The sequence below is a fragment of the Canis lupus genome, chromosome 23 (genome assembly GCF_048164855.1).
Source record: "Canis lupus baileyi chromosome 23, mCanLup2.hap1, whole genome shotgun sequence".
Classification (NCBI taxonomy): domain Eukaryota; kingdom Metazoa; phylum Chordata; class Mammalia; order Carnivora; family Canidae; genus Canis; species Canis lupus.
Genome location: NC_132860.1, coordinates 44,027,875 through 44,049,412, shown reverse-complemented (window position 1 = coordinate 44,049,412; position 21,538 = coordinate 44,027,875). Strand labels below are relative to the sequence as shown.

Here is a 21,538-nt window from a genome sequence, read left to right as displayed (position 1 = left end):
TGACTGATTAACCTATTCACTGACTGAGTGCCTAAGCCATAGGCTGGAGCCAGCTCATAGGGTTGTAAGAATGGACTGTTAAACATTTGGGAATTTGGCAGGCCAGTTATTTTTTTTTTAATTTCATTTATTTTATTTATTTTTTATTTTTTATTTTTTTGGCAGGCCAGTTATTAAACCACCAGGAGCCTGATGTCAGCCACGGTGGGAGTATTTGCATCATAGAAATCAACAAACATTACAAATAGGGGCTTTTATTTTTAGAGGGCTGGTTCCCAGCACACCCCTGGGAATACAGAGACAGAAGTACACCATCTATAAACACACAGGTGGCTACAAAAAATCACCATGATAGTAGGCAGAGGGTGTGGTGGGAACATACAGTGGGGACATTGGATCTAGGCTGGAGCAAACCATGGCTGCCTGAAAAGCTCTGTTCTACATCTGAGAAAACTGGCTCTCCATTTTGAAGATGATGACAATGACAATGACAGCAGCTATACTTTGTATGACATTTATTCTGTGCCAAAAGCAGTTCTAAGCACTTCTCACGTACTATAGCTCATCTCATTCTGAAAATAAGCCTGTGTCAGAGGTACTGTTGTTAGTCCCATTTTCTAGATGAGGAAACTAGGGTTCAGAAAGGCTGATTACTTATTCATGGTTGTGAAGCTACTGTGGGTCTGGCTCCAGAGTCCCTAAACTGTCCAAGATCATCCTGAACTGTATTTCTAACAACTATACTTCATTACACTCTTTCTGGATCCTCTGCTTATCAAAAACAGAAGGAAACTGTCTAGTATCTGCTCTGGTCTCAAACCCATGGGACAAAGGAGACAGAGAACACTTAGAAAAATGATTTCTTTTAGAACTTTAAATTTAGAGTAGTTATATTAACATGATGAGAGGAAAATTTTATTTTAAAGTGGTCATATCTGGGGATCCTTGGGTGGCTCAGTGGTTTAGTGCCTGCCTTCAGCCCAGGGCATGATCTTGGAGTCCCGGGATCTAGTCCCCCATCAGGCTCCCTGCATGGAGCTTGCTTCTCCCTCTGTCTGTGTCTCTGCCTCTCTCTCTCTCTCCCTCTCTCTCTCTCTGTGTCTCTCATGAATAAATAAATAAAAATCTTTAAAAAATTAAAAAAAATAAAGTGGTCAGATTTTTCTTTAAATGAAAGAAGAGAGATACCTATTCTTAGCTTCTATGAAAGAGGATTGCGGATCAAGAGTAACCTGTTATTGTGAGGTTTTATTTATGTTCTCATTATCCTGGCCTGGGCCCCATTACTGATAATTTTAGAATATCAATAAGTCTGCCATGGTGATACTAAGGGATCTAATGCTGTAGTGGTTTAAAATCACTCTGAGTCATTTTATGAAGGACCACAATAATCCTATGAAGGAAAAATGAAAAGCCCCATTAACATCTCAACTCCATGGTGGTGTTGGAGAGGTCAGTGGCTCCATCAAGAACTTATAACCGGTAAGTGATTGCATCTGAGCTTGAATCCAGACTTTCAGATCCTCAAACATTTCTACAAGATGGTATTGACATTGAAACTTGTCAGTGAGGGAACTTATCACTTGCTAGGAATGAGGAGGAGCTTGTATGTCGACTCCACCACACTCCAGGGAGCTAAGGAGATGAGAAGATGGACAACATCAGATACCCCTCTGGGAGCCAAATCATCATTAAATACTAAGATACTGGCATCATAAAGTTTTTGCTATTCCCAAGCATTACCATATGTTGGTATAGAACACAAATCAAGGAAAGAAAATTTCAAGAGATATCCAGGCATTACCATCTGACCACAAATAAAAATTTAACACTTTGTAAATGTGAAATAAAAACAAAAAGTAGTGGGAAATCTCCAAGTGTGATGAAAAACTGTAGGTTTTTTTCAGGATGAGGGAAGAAGATTAAATAAGGAAATTATTAGTAAGAACAACAGCTTAGGGGTGCCTGCGTGACTTAGTTGGTTAAGCAGTGGACACTCGGTTTGGGTTCAGGTCACGATTTCGGGGTTGTGAGATTGAGCACCCCATCAGATTGGAATCTGCTTCACATTCTTTTCTTTCTGCCCCTTATGCTTGTGCTCTCTCTCTCTCTCTCTAAAATAAATCTTTCAAAAAATTAAAAAAAAAGAACAAAAGCTTATTATGCACTGGGAAAAATGCGAAGAACGTTCTGTGCATTTTCTCATTTAATTTGTGACAACGACCCTATGTTGTAAGTACAATTATTATAATTATTTTAGAAATAAGGGAACTGAGGTTTAAGTAGGATGGTTTGTCTAAAGTTACATAGTCAGTAAGTGGCAGACACCACTTAAAGCAGTTCCCAGGTTAAAACAAGACAATCATATTCTTAGCATTGAGATACATGTTAAAAAAATAATAATGTTACAGCCTTTCTCCCCTGGAATCATGGCACAGTGAGGAGTGTATTTTTAAGCCTGGCCTCAAAGCTGTGCTCTTGTTTACAATCCTTCTAGTTTTAGCAGATGCAGATGGCTTTGAAATCTGCACCCGGACGAACTTAAAATGCCCCCTCCTTCCCTCGTTCAAAGAATACTGCAAACCTATTAAATGCAAAAATAGAAACGGCTTGGGCAATTACAGAGTGAATTTGGGCTGCGTAGGCAAATAATCAAGATCATTTCTATCTTACTCCTTTGACTTATTAGTCTTTTTTCCAACCTCCTTCATCCAGGTAATGGCCTCAACCCTCGGTCCTGCTCTCCAGTGTAGGTGACATGATTCTGATCAGGTTTGGCTGCCTTGATAAGGAGATATCTGCCTGGTGCACAAAGGTGGAAGTAATGACAAATGTGAGCTGGCATTTGGGATCTGAAGTCAGCATCAACCACTATGCTTGCTGGATTATGGATTTCATTTAGAAACCCCGAGAGCGCACATGATCTGGGGAGGCAGCTGTGAGGTGTCAGTGAGGTCTTGGGTCCTTTTAAGTTCTGGCTGTTACCCACCAGCGGGATGTGATCACAGCCGAGCCGCCTGGCCTCCAGGAACCTCCCTATTTTTATCTGGTAATTGAACCTCACTAATACCCACTTCATAGAGGATAATAAGGCTTTTGGATTCATCAACCACAATGTAGCACACAAACATTAGGTGCTTTATTGTTGTAATTATTATAATTACTATGGGTTCTGAAATCAGCTTCATTTCTGTTGCCCATCAACCAAACAACTGAGAGCCATGGGAGTTTCTTACTCTGATTTCTAGGCTGAATATTGGGAAATCCTGAAAGGTCTAGTCTGTGTGAATCTCAATAAGTATGAGAAAACTGGTGGATGGATTATCACACGTGATGCTAATCACAAGTAGGGTGTACTTGGCTGTAGGTCATGGGCTCTGTCATTACTTCACATCTTTCACCATGCAGGGTGCATAATGACCTTTAAAGGTGAGACCTATAACTTTCCCTAGGATAGCTTACTCACATTTCATATATTGTATATTGGGCTGAGCCTCTAGCATTTTCTTTGAGGATCTGGAAACATGCAATGTGTTAACATTAGGCACACCTTAAATTCTCACTATCCAGCATGTTCTTTTTTTTTTTTTTTTCCTATCCAGCATGTTCTTTTGTGTTTGCACAGAACTTGACTGCTTTAGGGTTTTGAGATTGTTGTTGTTTTTTTTTTTCTGTAGCAATATCTATATTATTAATGCTGTTACCATAGGGTTTTTTCCAAAGTACCAAAAATAAGGTACTTCCATATTTAGAAGACAGTCACCCAGAAAAAATAATTTTTTTCCCCATAAGCTGCAAAGCTCAGTCAAATTATATATTCAAAGAAGGGTGGCTGGCTGGCTCAGTCAGTAGAGCATGTGACCCTTGATTTCAAGCTTGTGAGTTTGAGCCCTACATTGGGTGACGAAATTACTTAAAATAGTTTTAAAAAATGATGTCCACAGTATATTCACTGGGGTCTGGCCCCTCCCTTCTCTGTCCCACTTTGCTCAGTGGGCCAGTGGGCTGAGCTCCTACAGGAACCCTGTTCAATTCTTTTAAGCCAGCTGTGAGGGGAGGAGGGACACACAAATGTAATCCGCTGGTCACAGAGACAGCAATGGGACCACAGAATTTACTTAAAGTTTGAAGGCCTGAGCTTATCTAGACCTTTACCATTTAGGGATGCAAAACACTCAGTAAAACATCACCCAAAGTATCTTGGGCAGCTTTGTGGCTGAAAATACTTCTATGCCCAACCATTGGCAACATCCAAGAACTTGTTACATGCAACTTATTAGAGGGAGTAAGTAGACACCATCATTTTTCTCTTAGGCGGGGAGAGCTCAGGGGGACCTCAACTCCTGACTGGGAACAAAGTTCAATCTTTACACTGGAACAGTGATGACAAATATAGGGCATGCACCTGACATTCACTTCCTGAACATCCAATGTCTGCTTAACCTCTCCTGAAAATCGCTGACTCACATCCCTGCAAATACTGAGTTTACTGGGCTTCCCAAATGTCCTGAGATGTGCATAGACCTACCTTGGAGGCTTGTTAAAAACAAAGATGTCTGAATTTCATGCTTGCAGATTCTGAGATTCCAATTTGTAGGTTTGGGTATTTTATTCCCCCTAGCCCCCCAAACTTTCACTGAGAGATTTTTCTTGGTATTAAGTTTAGGAATTTGTGATTACGATTCGGTGATCTAGCAGAAGGTTCCTTTGACATGGGCAGCGAGTGGTGGAGGCAAGTATAGAGATTCTCCTTTTCCCTTAACATTCAAGAGACTCTTCCATAACAAGGTTTCATTTTAATAAGGTCCTCAGGTGATGCAGATGCATACCAGAGATTGAAAACCACCATCTATGATATGTGAAGACAAAAAAAACACTAGTTTCCTTAGGCTTTGTGGCAGTTTAGAGACAGAGAAAGGCATCAGTATACCACCTAGAGATCTTGTTAAAATACAGACTTGGATTCAGTGGGTTTGGGGTGGGATCTGAGTTGCAACATTTCTAACATTTGCAGTGATGCGGATGCTATTGTTTCCTGGAGTACACTTTAAGTAACAGGAGTTTCAAGAGCTCAGGTTGGAGGGGGTTCCATAAACCCAGATCAAACCCTGGCTTCCTCACTTCATTAGCTGTGTGATGCTGGGCTAGTTACTTAACCTCTCTGGCCTGTTTTTAATCTGTAAAATGGGGGTTGGGGAAGGGAAGACTGGTACTGATCCCAGAATATTATGAGAATTGTCACAGTGCATAAGCAATCACAAGGTAAGCACTTATCACAGTCCTGAGCACATAGCCTTACTCTTAGCATTTACCAAGTTTTCACTTTAAAAGTTAGGCTTCTGGTCTTATGCAAAGCTGACAGAATGACTATTTCTAGCATGGTGACTGCCTGGCTCACTGCATTGCTTTGTCAAATTATAGCTTTGCTTCAGCTAGGTTTTTCCAGTAATGGGCTTGAGCTGAGCAGGATAAGGCATGGGGACTGAGGACCCTGATCCAAATTGTGGGTGCTCAGTGGGCTGCTCCCTACCCACGGGGGCTAGATATCAGGGGTCAGAATGGGACGCGGCTGTTTCTTCTCCACGGTGGTTGCTATTTTCAGATCATGTTTACAAAATATATATAATTTCAAGGCTTTAACGAGAGAGAGCCTTCCCTCTGTGGTTGATTTACAGAGCCATATTTACACTCTCATTACAAGTTAGCATTCTGGGCTCTAACTCGCTTTGGGTTCGCATGGCTTGCTCTCGGGACAGCTAGAGTTATAACACTGGTCAAACCTGCTGACCGTGTCATTCCGAGCTAGCAGACACAGCCTCCTTGCCACTTCATACCAAGGGTCTGACTGAATTTGGAGGTGGTTAGAGCAGAATCCTGCCTCTTTGAAATAAAATACCTCTTGCTGTGGATTGCCTGCTTTAAAAACTCTGAATGCTCTGGAACAATGAGCTAGGAAAGCCGTTTGAGAGTGTCTCTGGGACCGCCAATGACCAATACTCCAGCAGTCCTCAGTGGTCGAGGGGGTGATGACACTAAAAGATGTGTTCTGGAATTTCAGAGCAACACAGAGCACAGTGCTCAAACAGCAGCAATATCTTCGGTCAATTACCTCTTGTCACCAGCATTCTCCTGTGCATCGGGTCGCATGGAAGCACCTCACTCTACTCTCTCTAGCCCTATTTGGCTCTTTGAATACTGCCTGCATCTTTGCCTTTGACCTGGGGAAGCAAGACTCCCTCTCTGTGATTAGACACCCCTGCAGCCAGAGGGCGTTGAATAGAGGCATGAATAGTCTTTCATTAATGACTGAGCCTTATGTTCTTTTTAAACCATTACTTACAACTTGGATGATTTTTTCCCTTTCTTTTAAATAACCTTACAATTAGCTGCATAATTTTACAGATAGGAGTTAAAGGCCAAATTATTGGTTGTTTCTTTTCTTGCTTTTATCCTGATACCCTTACTCTTTGGCACCGATTTTGAGAATTCTCAGAGAGGATACAGGGACCTAGCAAAAATTCCTCTTATGTTAACAGATAATAGTGGCAAGAAATTAGAATCCCTCTCCTACCTTTTTTTTTTTTTTTAGGAGCTGAGGTCTGAATCCTGATAGCCAGGAGCAGATAGATACCACCTCACACATCAGAGGAGGAGTTCTGTGCTTCTGATTTCCTAGGGGAGCAACAGAAACCCTCTTCTTAGATTTCTGGGTGGGTTGAGGAGTTTGGCAGCCCTGGGTTCAGTACTGTTGTGCATGAGACCCCCAGAGTGCCCCATCTGGATCATGCCCTGCGAGTTGCTGATGGAAGAACCACTGGGCCTTCTCAACTCAACAGAAACAGTAGGCTGGAGAGAAGAGACATGTATAGATGGAAGTGAGAAAAGATACTTTCTTTGTTCAGGAAAATGTGAGCCTCCAGGAACAAAGGAGACACTTGAACTGCTGGGAGGCTCTATCACCTCGGAAGAAAGAACACCTGTGGTGCATCCTAGTCTCCAAACTCAATCAGAGGGGTACCAGGGGCGCAGGAGACAAAGCAGAGTACCAGAGAGTATGCAAGCTGTAGGCTAGGTTGGGCCTTTAGGGAGAAGAAAGCAGTCTTGAGGCCGTGTGAAAAGTATACAGCAGGTGGATCCTTAGTGCTGAAACTTGGTTAAACCAAATGAGATTAAAAAAAAAAAATAGAGGAAAATTGCTGTGCCGATAGGAGTCACACTCACTTAATGAACATACCTGCACTGAATACTTAGCTCATAGATTTCAGGCAATTAAAAAACATTCAAGTGCACATAGAAGAGCAAGATTCCCTGTCTTTTTCCTTAATACAGTGACGATAATGATGATTATTATTTTAAAGATAACCCATCGTGGAAGCCCATAGCTTTGCCAGCAAAAGCAATGTCCTGCCATCGTTAAAAGTATGTTACAATTTGCGGCTCCGTACCCAGCATTTGACATGGAGTGGTGTTCTATTTCAACCCAATTTAATTATATGCTCCTTTTATATATCGTGGATGGCTCACACTAGCAGAATTGTTTTGCCTGGTGAAAAACTGGCCATGACTTGTCATAATGGGCTGGTTTATAGAACCACTGAAGTATAGTTACTGCCCATCATTCGGGAATTATGGCACCATAACAACCCTTTATTTACATATACTGCTGAGACAGTAAAAACAGCAAATAGATTTCTTAAATCGAGACGGTAGAAATTTCCCCCCAGGGCACTTGGCCCTCATTGTGGCAGTAACATATGCAAGTCTAAATAACTTTGGTGTCTGTATTTCGGCAGTGCATCATTTTGTGGACAGTTTATAACATTCTAATAATAAAATGGACTCTAAATTTGGAGTTGGGCTTCACGAACATTAGATGGTAATGCGCACAGCAGAATCTCTAAGTGATTTGTGGGGAAGGTTTAAATTTGCTAATCACACTACTGCTGAGAGACTCTGCAAAGGGGCTCAAGTATGATCAGTGGTTGGGCTGTCGGAAGGCAGCAGAGCCTTCAACTAGCGGAGTGCCTGACCTAGTTTACATTAGCACAGACATGGCATCTGGGGGAAGTCAGAGACTTTTTTATTTTCAGACTCCCAGGACTTAGGTAATCCTGGCTTTTCCCTCAAACAATAGAAACCTTCTATTCCCTTCCCCCGCTTTTTCTGGCTTCCCCTGTTCTTTCTTTCTTCGTCATGATATATGTTTGGGGAAAGAGTTTACTGGCATAAATCATCATGCCCTCATTGACTGTTTATCTGTCCTGAGATTTCATGTAAATTGCCCTCCCTTTATTCCTGACTTTTGACCCATTTATAGAATTGTCATTATATTTATTTTTAATACATACATTGTAAGAGCATGCTTCAAAGCATCTCTATTATATTTCCATTCCTGGAGTGGTGGATTCAACTCTCCCCTCCCTTTAGCTTCTAGTGAAGTTACATGTCTATGTGACAAAGGATTGCATGGGGATATCATGATTGAGACTGCCACCAATCATTCTGCAGTGGCACAGGTGGCTCAAGAGAGTGGATACTTAAAAGAGGGTCCTATTCCCCCCGAAGGCCTGGAAGGGTGTGGAGTTAAAGGGGATGGGGCGGCCGTGATTGCATCTCTGGACTCCTGAAGTGCCCTGTGCCTGTGGGTTGCTGCAAAAGGATGGGTTAAGGGACACCTGGGTGCCTCAGCGGTTGAGTATCTGCCTTTGGCTCAGGGTGTGATCCTGGGGTCCTGGGATCAAGTCCCACATCAGGCTCCTCAAAGGGAGCCTGCTTCTCCCTCTGCCTATATTTCTGCCTCTCTCTCTGTGTTTCTCATGAATAAATAAATAAAAATCTTAAAAAAAAAAAAAAAGGATAGTTTAAATTGTAATTGTCAAGCTCCCGGGCCCCCCTAAAGGGAGTAGGAAGCTCGGCCAGCACCTGGGGTGAATGAATACTCCTCTCAGGGCAGCACCTGGGCTGATGAGGCCTGTAAAAGATCCAGCCCGTCTGCCTCCCACCCCGCCCCTGACCGGCAGGTGCCCGCGGCCACTCACCCCCGGAGGGCAGGCCGGAGCAGCTGCCCCCGTGCTGGCACGGGCTGCGCTCGCAGGCGTCGGGGTAGAGCACGCAGCCCAGCTTCAGCTCGGTCAGGCCCACCACCTCCGCGAAGCTGCTGCGCTTGTTCTGCAGAGGCAGCTCGTTGTTGTTCAGCACCACCGAGTCCAGGCAGCCCTGGAAGCCGCTCAGCACCTGCGTGACCCGCGTGTCGGTCAGGCTGCGGATGTTGTCGGCCTGCACCAGCGCCCCGAAGTAGATAGTACTTTCGGTGCTCAGGGTCTGGAAGTAGAGGGGCGCCCTGCGCCGCTCCACGTAGCTGTCGTCCAGGGACAGGCTCGTGAAATTGCGGTTGAGCTCCAGGAAGACAGAGTGCCAGCTCCCGTCGTTGACGGCGCGGCCCGAGATGCCCAAGATCCCCGGGCCGTTGCCACAGTCCAGCTGGAACCACAGCTTGCCGTCCACGATCTGTGTGGAGAAGGAGCACCGGAGCCTTTTCAGTATGCATCTGGCAACATATGCCTGGTCACCCTCTTCCCACCCTGTCCACAGGGAGGCCCTAGGATGGACCCATTTGCAAGTCTGGTGTGGTTTGCTCGCTCCCCATGGCAGGGCATGCAAAGGCATGCCTGAGATTTCACAAATCTCGTAATTGGTAACATATGCACAGCTGCCTGAATCCACAATTATACTTAAGAATGTTCCTATTCTCTGGATCTTTGCCCTTTGAAAGTTCACTGCCCTATCTTGTTTAGGGATCTCTTGATTCTCTGCACCCTTCTTAGTTATTATTACCACAGGAATGATTTCTGTGAACTTGATATTTATTCCCAAATATTTATTGAACATCTACTATGTGCTAAGCAGTGTTCTAGGTGCTATGGAGACCACTGTGAGCAAAAAGAGTTATTATCTCTGACCTCATGGGGCTTATGTTTTAGCAGGGGAGATTGCCATAAATCAAAAAATAAACAGAAATACAAATATACCCACAAGTAAGTCCGTGTGAATGTGCTATAGGGGAGAGAAAGAAGCCAGGTAGAAATAAAAGATATCCTACTTCCCAGCTTCATATATATTTAAGATTCTAAATCCCTTCTATATTAAACACTAGCATATTTTTAAAATGGTTCTTTAGGACTGCTGCTCATCACTCAGATTAAGATGATCTCACAAAGCCCTCAGGGCTTGGCCATTTGCTTAGAATGCAGCTATGTATCTTCAATGACATCTGACCCCCCAGAAGGATTTTTTGGTTAACTGTTCACGCCTCATAGATGCTCCCAGCCCCTCTTCTAGGGTCACTACAACAGAGACCTGCCTGCTGCTTTGATTGCAGTGGCGTAGGGAGGGCATCCAAGTCTGTTCCAGGAGGCTACCTAACCCCACGGGGACATTAAACTCAGAAAGTGTGTATTGTTGAGTGATGGTGGCTGGCCAAGAACTGCTGGCTAGGGACTGGTCCCCCATGGAGACCTGGATTCTACTGTTGCTGAGGAGATGTGCTGGCCTGTGGTCCACCCTCATCTGTATTTCTCAGAAATGCAAGGTGGCTTGAGGATCCAGGGAATGATGCTGGACCCTTGTCCTGCCAACAAACGGATCTTGGGCAGGACACGATTAACAGCCAGAGCCTGTGAAACGGAAGGTACTTTTCTGGTCTCTTTGTGTGACCCAGCAAAGGGATCTTGGGGAGGCCAACATTTGAGTCATGCAAGGGCAGCAGGCCTTCCTTTAAGATCTGCTGACATCAGGAGTCCTGTGCCAGAATCTGGGCAGAGAACACAAACTTGTGGAGAGAGGGAAGGGACCACAGATGTTCCAGATCTCTAAGAGCTAACGAGGTATGTCAGACAAATTCATAGAAACAGACAGACTCACTCTTTCCAAAACGTGTTTGATTTCGGACAGCCTGATAAGGATTTTCACGATATCACTCATTCTCATGAATGGGAGCATTTCTCTACCTCTGCCTCCGTATGTTGCACAGACAACTGATTCTTAGGGACTCCCATTTCTGCCTCTGTGGATTCTCTAGCACCTTCTCTTCCTGCATACAAAGTTTATGCCATGAAAGCACGTGTATAAGGAAGGCAGGGGGCTGCGTGAACAAGGCAGAGCCCTGGGGACATACAAATGAAGACTCTAACTCAGGCTTTGTCATGCCACACCCAGGTGACCTGAAGAGAACTGGTTAGCCTCTCTGGGCTTGGGATCCCTGATGCGGTGAGCAGAGATAACTGCTGTGGCTTATTTCACAAGGAGCCTGTGTCCGTTGCAGAATGGCTAGCTACCTCGTACATAGTACATGCATACTCCACTCTGAAATCCAAGTGTATAAATGTAAAACGACTGGAGGCAAATATTTATGTTGTTTTCTGAGAGCTTTCATATGGAATCTATGCTGTTGCCTTGGTCATTTTTTTGGTTCAACCAAATGGACTGAATGGATATCGCAAATCATACCAGTATATTTGCTCAGGAACAACTCCTGGGTAATATCCATATTTTTATTTCAATATAAGCAATAAAATGATCGAATGTGACTTTGGGGAGTTCCTTCCTCTGGCACAGTCCATCTGCTGTTATGCTCCGTGGCTACAGAGTGGTGTCCCCAGACTATCAAGGAAGATCTGGTGGCAAGGGTGCAATTCATCTGAGGTTTTATAAAATGATGTATTCAATTAATATATTACTCGGTCCATTCCCCTCTCCAACCCCACTCCCTACCTCTGGGGATAACAACCAAGTCACAAAATCATCTGGGAGAACTGATGTAGCTCTAATGTACCCACTGACATCGCTGTTCTGTAACTAAGAAACATAAATTTATACCGGAATGACACTGAGTACGGTTAAGTTTGCTTTTCTGTTGAGAAAAGTTAACAGCAGCAACCTGCTGAATGAAGAGGAAGCCTGGTGTCTAGACCATCCTTAGCCTTTGGAAAACAAAAGTGATTTGTATCCTCAAAATTCTAGGAGTTTGGAATTCTAAGTCTTGGTTAGATGACACACCACAGTGCTGATGTAAAAGGCAACTTTGCAAAAGTTAATCTTTTCCTATCTTGCATGCATATGATGCTGGGGAGACCAGAGAAGGCTTTGATGTCTGAGTCTGTTCACAATGGAAACTCGTGCTCTGATCATATTTATTTTTTCTCTGTCTCCAGAATAGGGTTGACTCAGTTTGAAAGGATTTCTCTTTTAAGGGGACAAAGCTTTCTCAAGTCAGAGGGCAAGCTATATTAATTGAAATTGTACTGTGCATGAAACTGTAAAAAATTAAAAAAAAAAAAAAGTCCATAGCAAAGACCTGAAATGGTATTCTGGGTTGGGGGAGGCAGGTAGGCAATTTGTTCAATGAAATGCATAATTCACAGAGCATGGCTCCGATGTTACAAGATATTTAGGTTTTGTCTGAAATCAGTGATGCACTTTAACCTGGATCTTGAGTGGCTTGGGGCTCAGAAGACAAGATATCAGAGCTACAAGAATTCATCTTGTAGGAAAGTAGGATTTTGAGTGAAAAAGTATAAATGATGGCACAAAGTCTTACTGCTTCAGATCCTTGGTGCGTGGTGCTAGCAAACGCACTAAAGCCCCAAAACTTGTAAGAGGGTTATTAAATATTCTTTGTAAAGGGAACTTTTTGAAAACCTGTTTTCAAGGCTGCCATCAATAGTTGTCTGGCTCAAAAAATATACCTTAGGGGTGCCTGGGTGGCTAATTTGGTTAAGCACCTGCCTTCAGCTTAGATCATGATCCCACGGTCTTGGGATGGAGCCCCGTGTTGGGCTCCCTGCTCAGCAAGGAGTAGGCTTCTCCCCCTCCCTTTGCCCTACCCCTTGCTCTTGTGCTCTCTCAAATAAATGAAATCATTAAAAAAAATGCCTTAAATGAATACATTATCATCCCAGTTCTCCAAACCTCTTCTTTTGATAAACACTTGTAGTACTCCTGACTGCTTGCTTCCTTCAGAGGGCCAGATCCACTGCTGACTAGTTATGTTGGGGCAAGCCCACAGATTCTCTCTAAACTTGTTTCCTCACAGGCAAAAAAGGGGGAACTCATATCTAGGCACAGGAGAGTGAGAGTAAAAATATATGCATGTATTTTATAAAGTACTTTGTAAACTTTTAGGTATTTTATTATCATCATATTGCAAATATTATAAGTTAACTCACTTCTCAGGGATACTCTTACACAGATCCTTGAATCTCAGGAGAGCTTCCTTGTTACTTTTCTATGTTGGAAAGATCCGGCCACTCCAAGTGGGCTGTTTTAAAAGCTAAATGAGCTTTCCCTGACCATCTTCTTTTTTATTCCTGGGGTTTTAAGTTAGCCATGTCTGAGAATCATCAAAACGAAGCCATGTGTCATCTATAACTTCCCCACAAAATGAAATAATGACATTTCTAGATTAACAAGCTGGGACTTTTTGTGCTTTCGCTAGGATATTGGGCCCAAAAGACCGATACAGGGAAAAAGTCATAAATCTCTCTCAGTGCTATGACGGGTTTCTTTCACAGGTTTGAGAAGAGCCACAGAAGCCATTCCACCATTTTTATTCTTGTGTTGGCTTCCAAAAAATTCAGAGTCATGGTTTGTGTTCAACTGACACAGCAACCCTTGGTCTAGATTTTTTAAGGATGATATTTGCTTTTCCCACTGCCTTGGTTGGGTCTCAACCTTTTATTTTCATCTTAGGGATGCTCTGATCTTATTGCACTTCGGTGTTTATGGTAAGCCTGGAATCTCTTCTGGAAGAAGATGGGGTACCAATGGTCGATAGAGGAATGAGCACCTTCACTGTTGCTAAGAAGCAATGGGGCTCCGTGTTCACAAGTATTTTCATTTCTTGAGGTCCCATGCAATTCTGCAACTGTCTTTGAGGGCTGCCCTTTACCCCTATAGATCATCTCAAGGACTTTTTAGAGAATGTACTCTAACTGGGAAAATATAAACAACCAAGAGGTGCAATTTAAACAAAGCATTTCAGTGTAGTCGTTGATAGTCGTTGAACCTGAGTACAAGGCACATACTGTACCTAAAGCCAATGAAATTAAATCTTGCATGAGGCTGGAAATGTTAAGCAAACAGATTCAAATCCCCTAAGTGGATATTCCTGGCGACTGTAGAAGAATATCTGCAGTAGTTCAGTACAGCTGTGTCCTGCTTTAGGCAAACTCAACATATGAAAAGCAAACTCAGCCCACAGACAGATTGGGGGTGATTATTCACATCACAAAGGGATTAATGGAAGGGTTCCTTCAAACAGCAACCAACCATCGTTTATTAGAACTCCATTTACAGAGATTCAATTTACACAACTTTCAGAAACACGTTTGTTTCGTGAAATACAATATACCTTAGGAGCTAGAGCTGCCTAAAAGCTTTAATTATTCCTCTTTTCCATCCCCAGGGACCTGCACATTTTAGACCTTTGCCAACGAAGTGTCAGATGACAAACTCCATTTTAGGCCCTGGCCATTCAGGTCCAGTGGTTTTGTTCGCTCTCAAATGTAATACTATAGAAGAGATCTGCTAAGTGGTTGCCTCATAAGGAAGTTCTGCAACCAGCAGTCCTGTTGGAGCTTGAAGGAGGAGCGGAAAATGGGTAACATTTACACCAAGTCCCTAGCAGCTACTAATCCTGAAGGGGCCTAGCACTTCCCCAGCAGTTACACAAAACCCCATCTCTCAGGGCGATTTAGGAAAGGATCTGCCAACCCAGGGCTGGTCGCCTCAGGGGCCAGGAGGTTATAAAGACAGGACTTTGGTCTTTGCATTTTTCTTCCTCCACCATGCATCTCTGATTTGAACTCACTGTTTGCTAAAAGTGTGCATCCCTTGCTTCTCTGGTTTTCTTTTAAAAACACTGCTCTCCTTCCCAGAGCTGAAATTATTCTCAGAATTGAATGAGGGCAAGTAGTGGGAGAGTCCCCATGAGAAGTTTAAACTCCAACTCCCCGCTTACTTCCTCTGGCCACCATGGAGCACCTGGCAGTACCAGAAGCAGGTAAGTAAAAGTCTATATGAAAGGGGAAGCCACAGGCATTTAATATCCTACACAATTTTCTCTCTCCAGGATTAAAGCCTGTGTCACCTAATCAACTTGGATGTGACCTATCAAACAATCAAAGGACAAAAGTTATAAAGGCTCACCATGATCCCAATTAAGCCCAGTGATAGAACCCTAGGAAGGAGAAAATTGCCAGCCATTTCCATTTGTATGGGCACTTCCTACTGATCAGACTGCATCTGCCTCTGAACACACTTCCAATGGGCTGGGACAGTAACCTCCTGAGAATAGCGTCAGATTAAATCTCTCTCCTTCTCCCTTCTCCTCCTGGACTGGAAGGCGTCCTTGGGTCGACAGATGCCCAGAATGTGGCTTTTGATGAAATGTAGCAACAAGATGGAGGGCTGGGGGGAGATCACACAGAGTAGCAGCATGGAGTGAGAGAGACTGGAGTGAGAGAGATTGGAAGGCAGGTCTGGGCCTTGACGCTCATTAGCTGGACAACCTTGCATAACTACCTTAACCTCTCTGAATCTCTGTTCTCTCCTTGATCAGATAGGGATGATCGTTTATAATACATTTATTATAGTAACTTTGTAATTAAAAAATAAATGAGGTGCATAAAGCGGTTAGTGTTGTTGTTGGTTTCATGAAGGCATCCAAAGCCCTGAGCTGCATACAAATGCCAGACTTGCTGTCAAGGAAGTCTGGCTGCTTTGGAGCGTTCCTGAGGCTGGCAAGGATTTAATAATTGGGCTACTAAGGCCACGATAGGACACATGGAACCTCCTATAACTGAGATCTCCAACTTCCTCCCCAAGTAAGAACAGAGGTCACCCACAGAGGTCAGTGGGGATCAGCCCACGTGGGAGAAGAAGACACAGCCAATGTTTTTCAAGGACCACCCTTGCCGTGGAATTGATTAGGAAGTGCATTCTAATGAACCGTTGCATGATTACAGCTCAAAGGAGGGCAGCCCTTGAACCCACTCTAGAGAGACATGTCCCAATATCCAAAGAGCCAATTCTGAAGCCGAATGTATAAAAGGAAATGGGGTGTTGGCACACTTCCCGGGACTGCTGGTGTTCCTCTTTGCCCCCAAGCCAGTTTCTGGTCTTCTGAACTCAAAAGACAAAAAAGATTTCACTCCCCAATCCACGAGCCAAAATATTAACATGAGAACCGACTGCAGGAAAAGATAACCCATTTTAATTACCTTCAGAATTAGGCAGGGATTTGCTCTGGTGTACATTATAATCCCGTTGCTTTGCAGGGTCCGCAGACGCAGAGCTAGCCGAAAGTCTTCTTCTTTGCTATTTTCAGAAAGCCGGTATTTGATGTAACTGTTTCCAGCAAAGCTGAGAGAAGTGTGCCCTGAGAAGACCATTAGGAGAAGACATATATACTATGAACATCCAGAAACAGTCAGGGACACATGAATTCACCCAACAACCACCAAGCGAGTTGATTAAAGACTGTGGGAAGTTAACGAAAGCACTGAGGAAAAGCTGCTTTTGATGATAAACGGGTTCTTGCCACTTCAGGCCACACTTTTCATTCCAAAGTGAAAAGAAATATTAATGCATCAGATACCACAAAATCTCAACGGTCTCCTGCCAATGGGAACTTGGTACATTGTACTTGGTACATTGTATAATCTGAAGTTTCTTAGAGTCTCTATTCCCACTTTAGAATTAGCTCTGTTGAAAGATACGCCCTTCCTGTCCACCACCGGTCACTTACACACTCAAAAACTTTCCACTCCATGAAACAAAAGAAAGATAAAGCCATTTTTAAAGAGTACTCATCTCCCCCCAAGTATCTTAATGCCAAATAGCCAACTTATGTCGTCTGCACTAATGCCGAAAGCAGGACGTTTATGTCTTGTTCCCATGCCGTCATGACTCTACATTATGATCATGAATTTCAAGGCTTGCCTTTCCAGAATCCTCAGTGCTAGCCACATCGCCCAATTCTGAGTTCACCCTCTTTTGTACTGACTCCCAACTTTATGTTCCAACAAGCAAAATGATGCTGAAAAGCTGTCTCACTGGACGAGGGGTGGGAAGTGTGAAAATATATTAAATGGAGAAAAATCATGGACAATCAAAAGTTTTCTACATAGAAAAGAGAAGGGAGATGGGCAGAAAGTGACATCTCAAGTTAGGAGACTTGATGGCTTTGTGGTCACCCTCCACACCCACCTGCTGGACACACAGGGTGTGTGTGGGGGGGTAGGGGCAGCATAAGTATCTTTCAAATCTAAGTCCCAGGTGACTTCAAAGGCAAGTATGCCAGTGATCTCTTCACTTCATGGGCAGCTCTGTTCTTGAAATCATCTATGAAAGAGCTGTGGCTTCCATGTTTGACGACAGTGCTTCTCTTGGCAGAGGCTGAATTGCTAAGACCCAATGGTTAACAAAGTGTTTTGCATATAGTAGGCATAATCATTTTGTATTCCCCCTGTAACTGCTATTATAATCACCACTTAAAAATATTTCTTGGATTCCAAAAAGGATATCAGCGTACCTGTGTTTTATTTATTTATTTATTTTTTTTTTTTTAAGATTTTATTTATTTATTCATGATAGTCACACAGAGAGAGACAGAGAGGCAGAGACATAGGCAGAGGGAGAAGCAGGCTCCATGCAGGGAGCCCGACGTGGGATTCGATCCCGGGTCTCCAGGATCGCGCCCCAGGCCAAAGGCAGGCGCCAAACCGCTGCGCCACCCAGGGATCCCAGTACCTGTGTTTTAAATACATTCTCTACCCAAAAGTGAGTTCTACTGATACCAAAAATGAATACTTCTAGAGTTTAGATGTGATAGGGAATATGTGAATCCAGCAAAGTACTGCAAATGAGAGAAGATCAGAAACAGGATCATTTGGATCGAAATGATGTAAATACGTTTCTTCCTTTTTCTTTTTTTCCCCTTAGGACACAGAGGTCCCTCTCCTTTGGGAACATCTCCAGTGGAGAGTCTGCTTACTTGGTGCTCTAGGCCGGCCTGACTCTATGGATGGTCAACTGGACTGGCCCAGCTGTACCTTCTGTTGAGCTCTGTTTTGTGGCTCTGGGATGTACAGCCCTCTGAGCATCAAAGGCCATGCCATGGATACTCTGACTTCTCTGCCTAACCAACAGCCTTCTATTTTCCAGTTTATACTCTTAACATCCATGGGACACGATTGAAAGCACATGTTGTGGTCTTCCTGTCATACAAGGAGTCCACGGCCATTGCATGTTTCCTCAGCAAAGGCTGAAGCTGTAATAAATCCCAAGAACATTTGAGAATGGATGTTAGCTGTGGTCCATTCTGAAGGTAAATGTTGCATGCAGACAGAAATGTCTCTGAGAAGAGCTAGGGCAATGCAATTTACTCAAGGGCAAGTGCTTCAGGAATATGAATTTAGACCCTCATAGTTCCACCCCACTCTGTACCTGAGCACTCGCCGAGCTTTCCTGGTGGACACTGGCAGAGATACGGTCTCCTGCTGGCTTCATAACCAACACATTGCATGTCCCCTGGACACGGCTTCTCCATGCAAGGATCATTGGACCCTGGGCACAGTCCTCCTGTGACAAAAGGGAACACACATGATCAGTACACAGGGAATCCCTTACATTGTAGGGTGCACTGTAATGGTTCAAGAGCTGGGCTCTGTAGGCTCTTGTGACAAAGAGGCCAACCAGAAGCAGGGACACCTGAATGGTCTTCACCTGGTGTGTGCACCCATCAGATGTCTCTGAGTCTGCCAAAAGCTCACCACCAGACTCAAGTAGGTTGGCTGAGAAGAATAAATAGAGCTCTTCCTCATAGGCTAAAATATACTAAGGTTGTAACTGGGCCAACTTTAACTGAAAAAAAAAAAATCACCCTACACAGCCTCTGGTGCAGTGGGGTTCTGCATCCTGGTACCCACCTGAAGGCACTGCTCGAGTTTTCATTTGTCCTACACCCTCTTCTTGCCCTGAAAATCTTTGGGGGGGGTAGACTTCAGAAGATATTAGCTGTTGTTTTCAGAGGGGAAAGAAAAAAGATGCTTCTAAGGAAAAATGTGACTAATTCTAAATTGTGCAGGCACACTTTCCATTGTTTCCTAGTCCCTTCTGCTACCTGCTCTTGTATCGATTAGCTGTAAATGTGCCCTACTGCCTATCAAAAACAGTCAAATTACCCTGGGCAAAGATAGGTTTTCTGGCTACCTGTTTGATGTTCACAGCACAGTGAGATGAAAGGTTAATCCCTCAGAAAGAAAATCCTAGAAAACAGATTAACTGATGAAGGCAAAATTCAGGACCTAAGTGAGTCATTTCAGAACTGTGGTGATGGCAAACGCGGGCCCACCAGCAGAAGCGCCCGTTTCAGAAATCTTGGGTAGTTCAAATGTGATTAGGCCACTTTCAACGTGGTGAGAGTCTGAGCAGTAAAAGGACTCTAGAAAAGGAGACACGACTGAAAAATTGCCCATGACTGAGTTAGTAGTGGCCTAAAGGCACACCAACTCTGCAAACCAAGAACATGCGGACATCAGCAGGTTTTTTCCTGGGATGATCTGACCCATTACCATGCTCCCTTCCATCCTAACTCCTTCCTTATCATTAAGCATATTGTCCCATTACACAGTCATTTCTTTGTCCAGAAGAAAGCAGAAATTTAATGCTACTACATATAAACATTTAAAAACTGTAATCCTTGAGAAGAGCAATATAAGTAGCACCAGCAAACTCAGAATTTGTAAATCCTATTTTCCACCAGTTTAGAGCTCAGCCATAAAAGATACTCTTGGCAACAATCCAGCTTACAAAATCTTAGAAGATGAAGGGATTTTCAACTGAAAATTTGGAATGATCTCTACAAATGGTTCTAAAAGACGTAAGTGCCCCAGAATACATCTTCCTATTTTCGTCCTAAGAAATCTTTACTCCTACCATGTATTTATCAACATTTATGCAACTTAAAACAGCCATGTTGCCACCTTATGATCTGCTTCAAAGGGCTTCTGATAACCAGTTTTTAAATAAGTTTTGGTGTGTGCATTCTACAAAGAATTTTTCAGGGCCAAAGAGGTGATAAACCTGGACATATAAAGATGAAAGCAAACAATACCACCTCTTCCTCCTTCCCTCTAAGAGACAATGAGCAAATACATGAGGACAGTACAATAAGGTAACCACTTTGATAGAGGTACGTGAGCGCAACCAGAGAAGGGACAATTGTGTTTCCCGGGAGAATGTCAGAAGTCCTCACAAAAGAAGGGAGCATTTTAAATTCAGGCTTGAGTAACAAGGGACTGTGTTTCATGGGAATGAGCCAGTCCTAGTGAGTGGCTCTATTGCTTGCATGTGTTAATGCTCATTCATGAAAAGTTGCCAGCTGACTTTTTCCTGTCTCCATGTGTGGCTTCATTTCAGTTTCAGATGGCCTGCACACTTCCTGGTTGCTCCTAAATGCAGATGCTCAAAAATGCAAATTCAGCCCAACGCTAACCTTGGCCATGTGAAGGTGGCCATGTGCATAAATGAATCACAAAACACATCCCACCAAATGGATGTAACTCTGAATTACCTGGGCATCACCTTCTCATCAGACACAGAAGCAGTAGTTTATATATTTAAGAAATCTGTTTCTTCCCATTCCATGGATATGTCTTTTTCCATGTCCTACTTTAGCCAGCCAAAGGATATCTTTCTTTAAATTTCTGTTTCTTTTTTTTTTATATTTTATTTATTTATTTATTTTATTTTTGATAGTCACATAAAGAGAGAGAGAGAGGCACAGACATAGGCAGAGGGAGAAGCAGGCTCCATGCACCAGGAGCCCGACGTGGGATTCGATCCCGGGTCTCCAGTATCACGCCCTGGGCCAAAGTCAGGCGCCAAACCGCTGCGCCACCCAGGGATCCCTAAATTTCTGTTTCCGAGACACAGCGACACACATCACCTTTCTACTCTAGTGCAAGGCTACACTGTTAAGAAACTGTGCATTGTCAAAAGTCCAGTTTAAAGGCCACTATTTCAAAGGGCTGGGAAAGAGGGCTAGATAATTTCAGACCCGTGACAGTAAAGCTATTTTCTCCTGCAGGAATTATGGCAAGATTAAAAAAAAATTGCTATAAGCATATATAATAAAAACTAAACAGTATTTCCGGTTAAAACAGCACTTGAGTACGTCTCCCTTTTATCCACATTCTTAACCTTTTCTCTTACCATCAGCCCTGCGCTAGTAGCTGGCATGTTTTTTACTCTGTCACCATCCCTCTTATCTTGGTTTAAAGCCAAAGCCACTCAGACCAGCAGCTGGGGTTCAAACTCACAGCTTTTTCTCTTTTCATCATGTTATAACCATAGAACCCATATAATTACATCCACTAAATTAATGGATTATGTTAAATTCAGTGCCCATTATGAAAAGTCTAGATGGAGGATATATAAAAAATTACATTAATGCAAGTATTATAATTTGTACATTCTA

The 21,538-nt window shown here is 43.3% G+C and overlaps 1 protein-coding gene across 2 annotated transcripts in view; it reads right to left on the bottom strand.

Annotated features, from left to right (window-relative positions):
- FAT3 (FAT atypical cadherin 3) overlaps positions 1 to 21,538 on the bottom strand; it is a 652,630-nt gene that overhangs the window by 19,793 nt on the left and 611,299 nt on the right. For both annotated transcript variants that reach the window (XM_072794993.1, XM_072794994.1), the window contains exons 20-22: positions 18,505 to 18,639; positions 16,278 to 16,435; positions 9,039 to 9,507 (exon numbers count right to left, since the gene is read on the bottom strand). In XM_072794993.1, the coding sequence (XP_072651094.1) occupies positions 9,039 to 9,507; positions 16,278 to 16,435; positions 18,505 to 18,639 (762 nt within the window). The remainder of the gene's footprint in view (positions 1 to 9,038; positions 9,508 to 16,277; positions 16,436 to 18,504; positions 18,640 to 21,538) is intronic.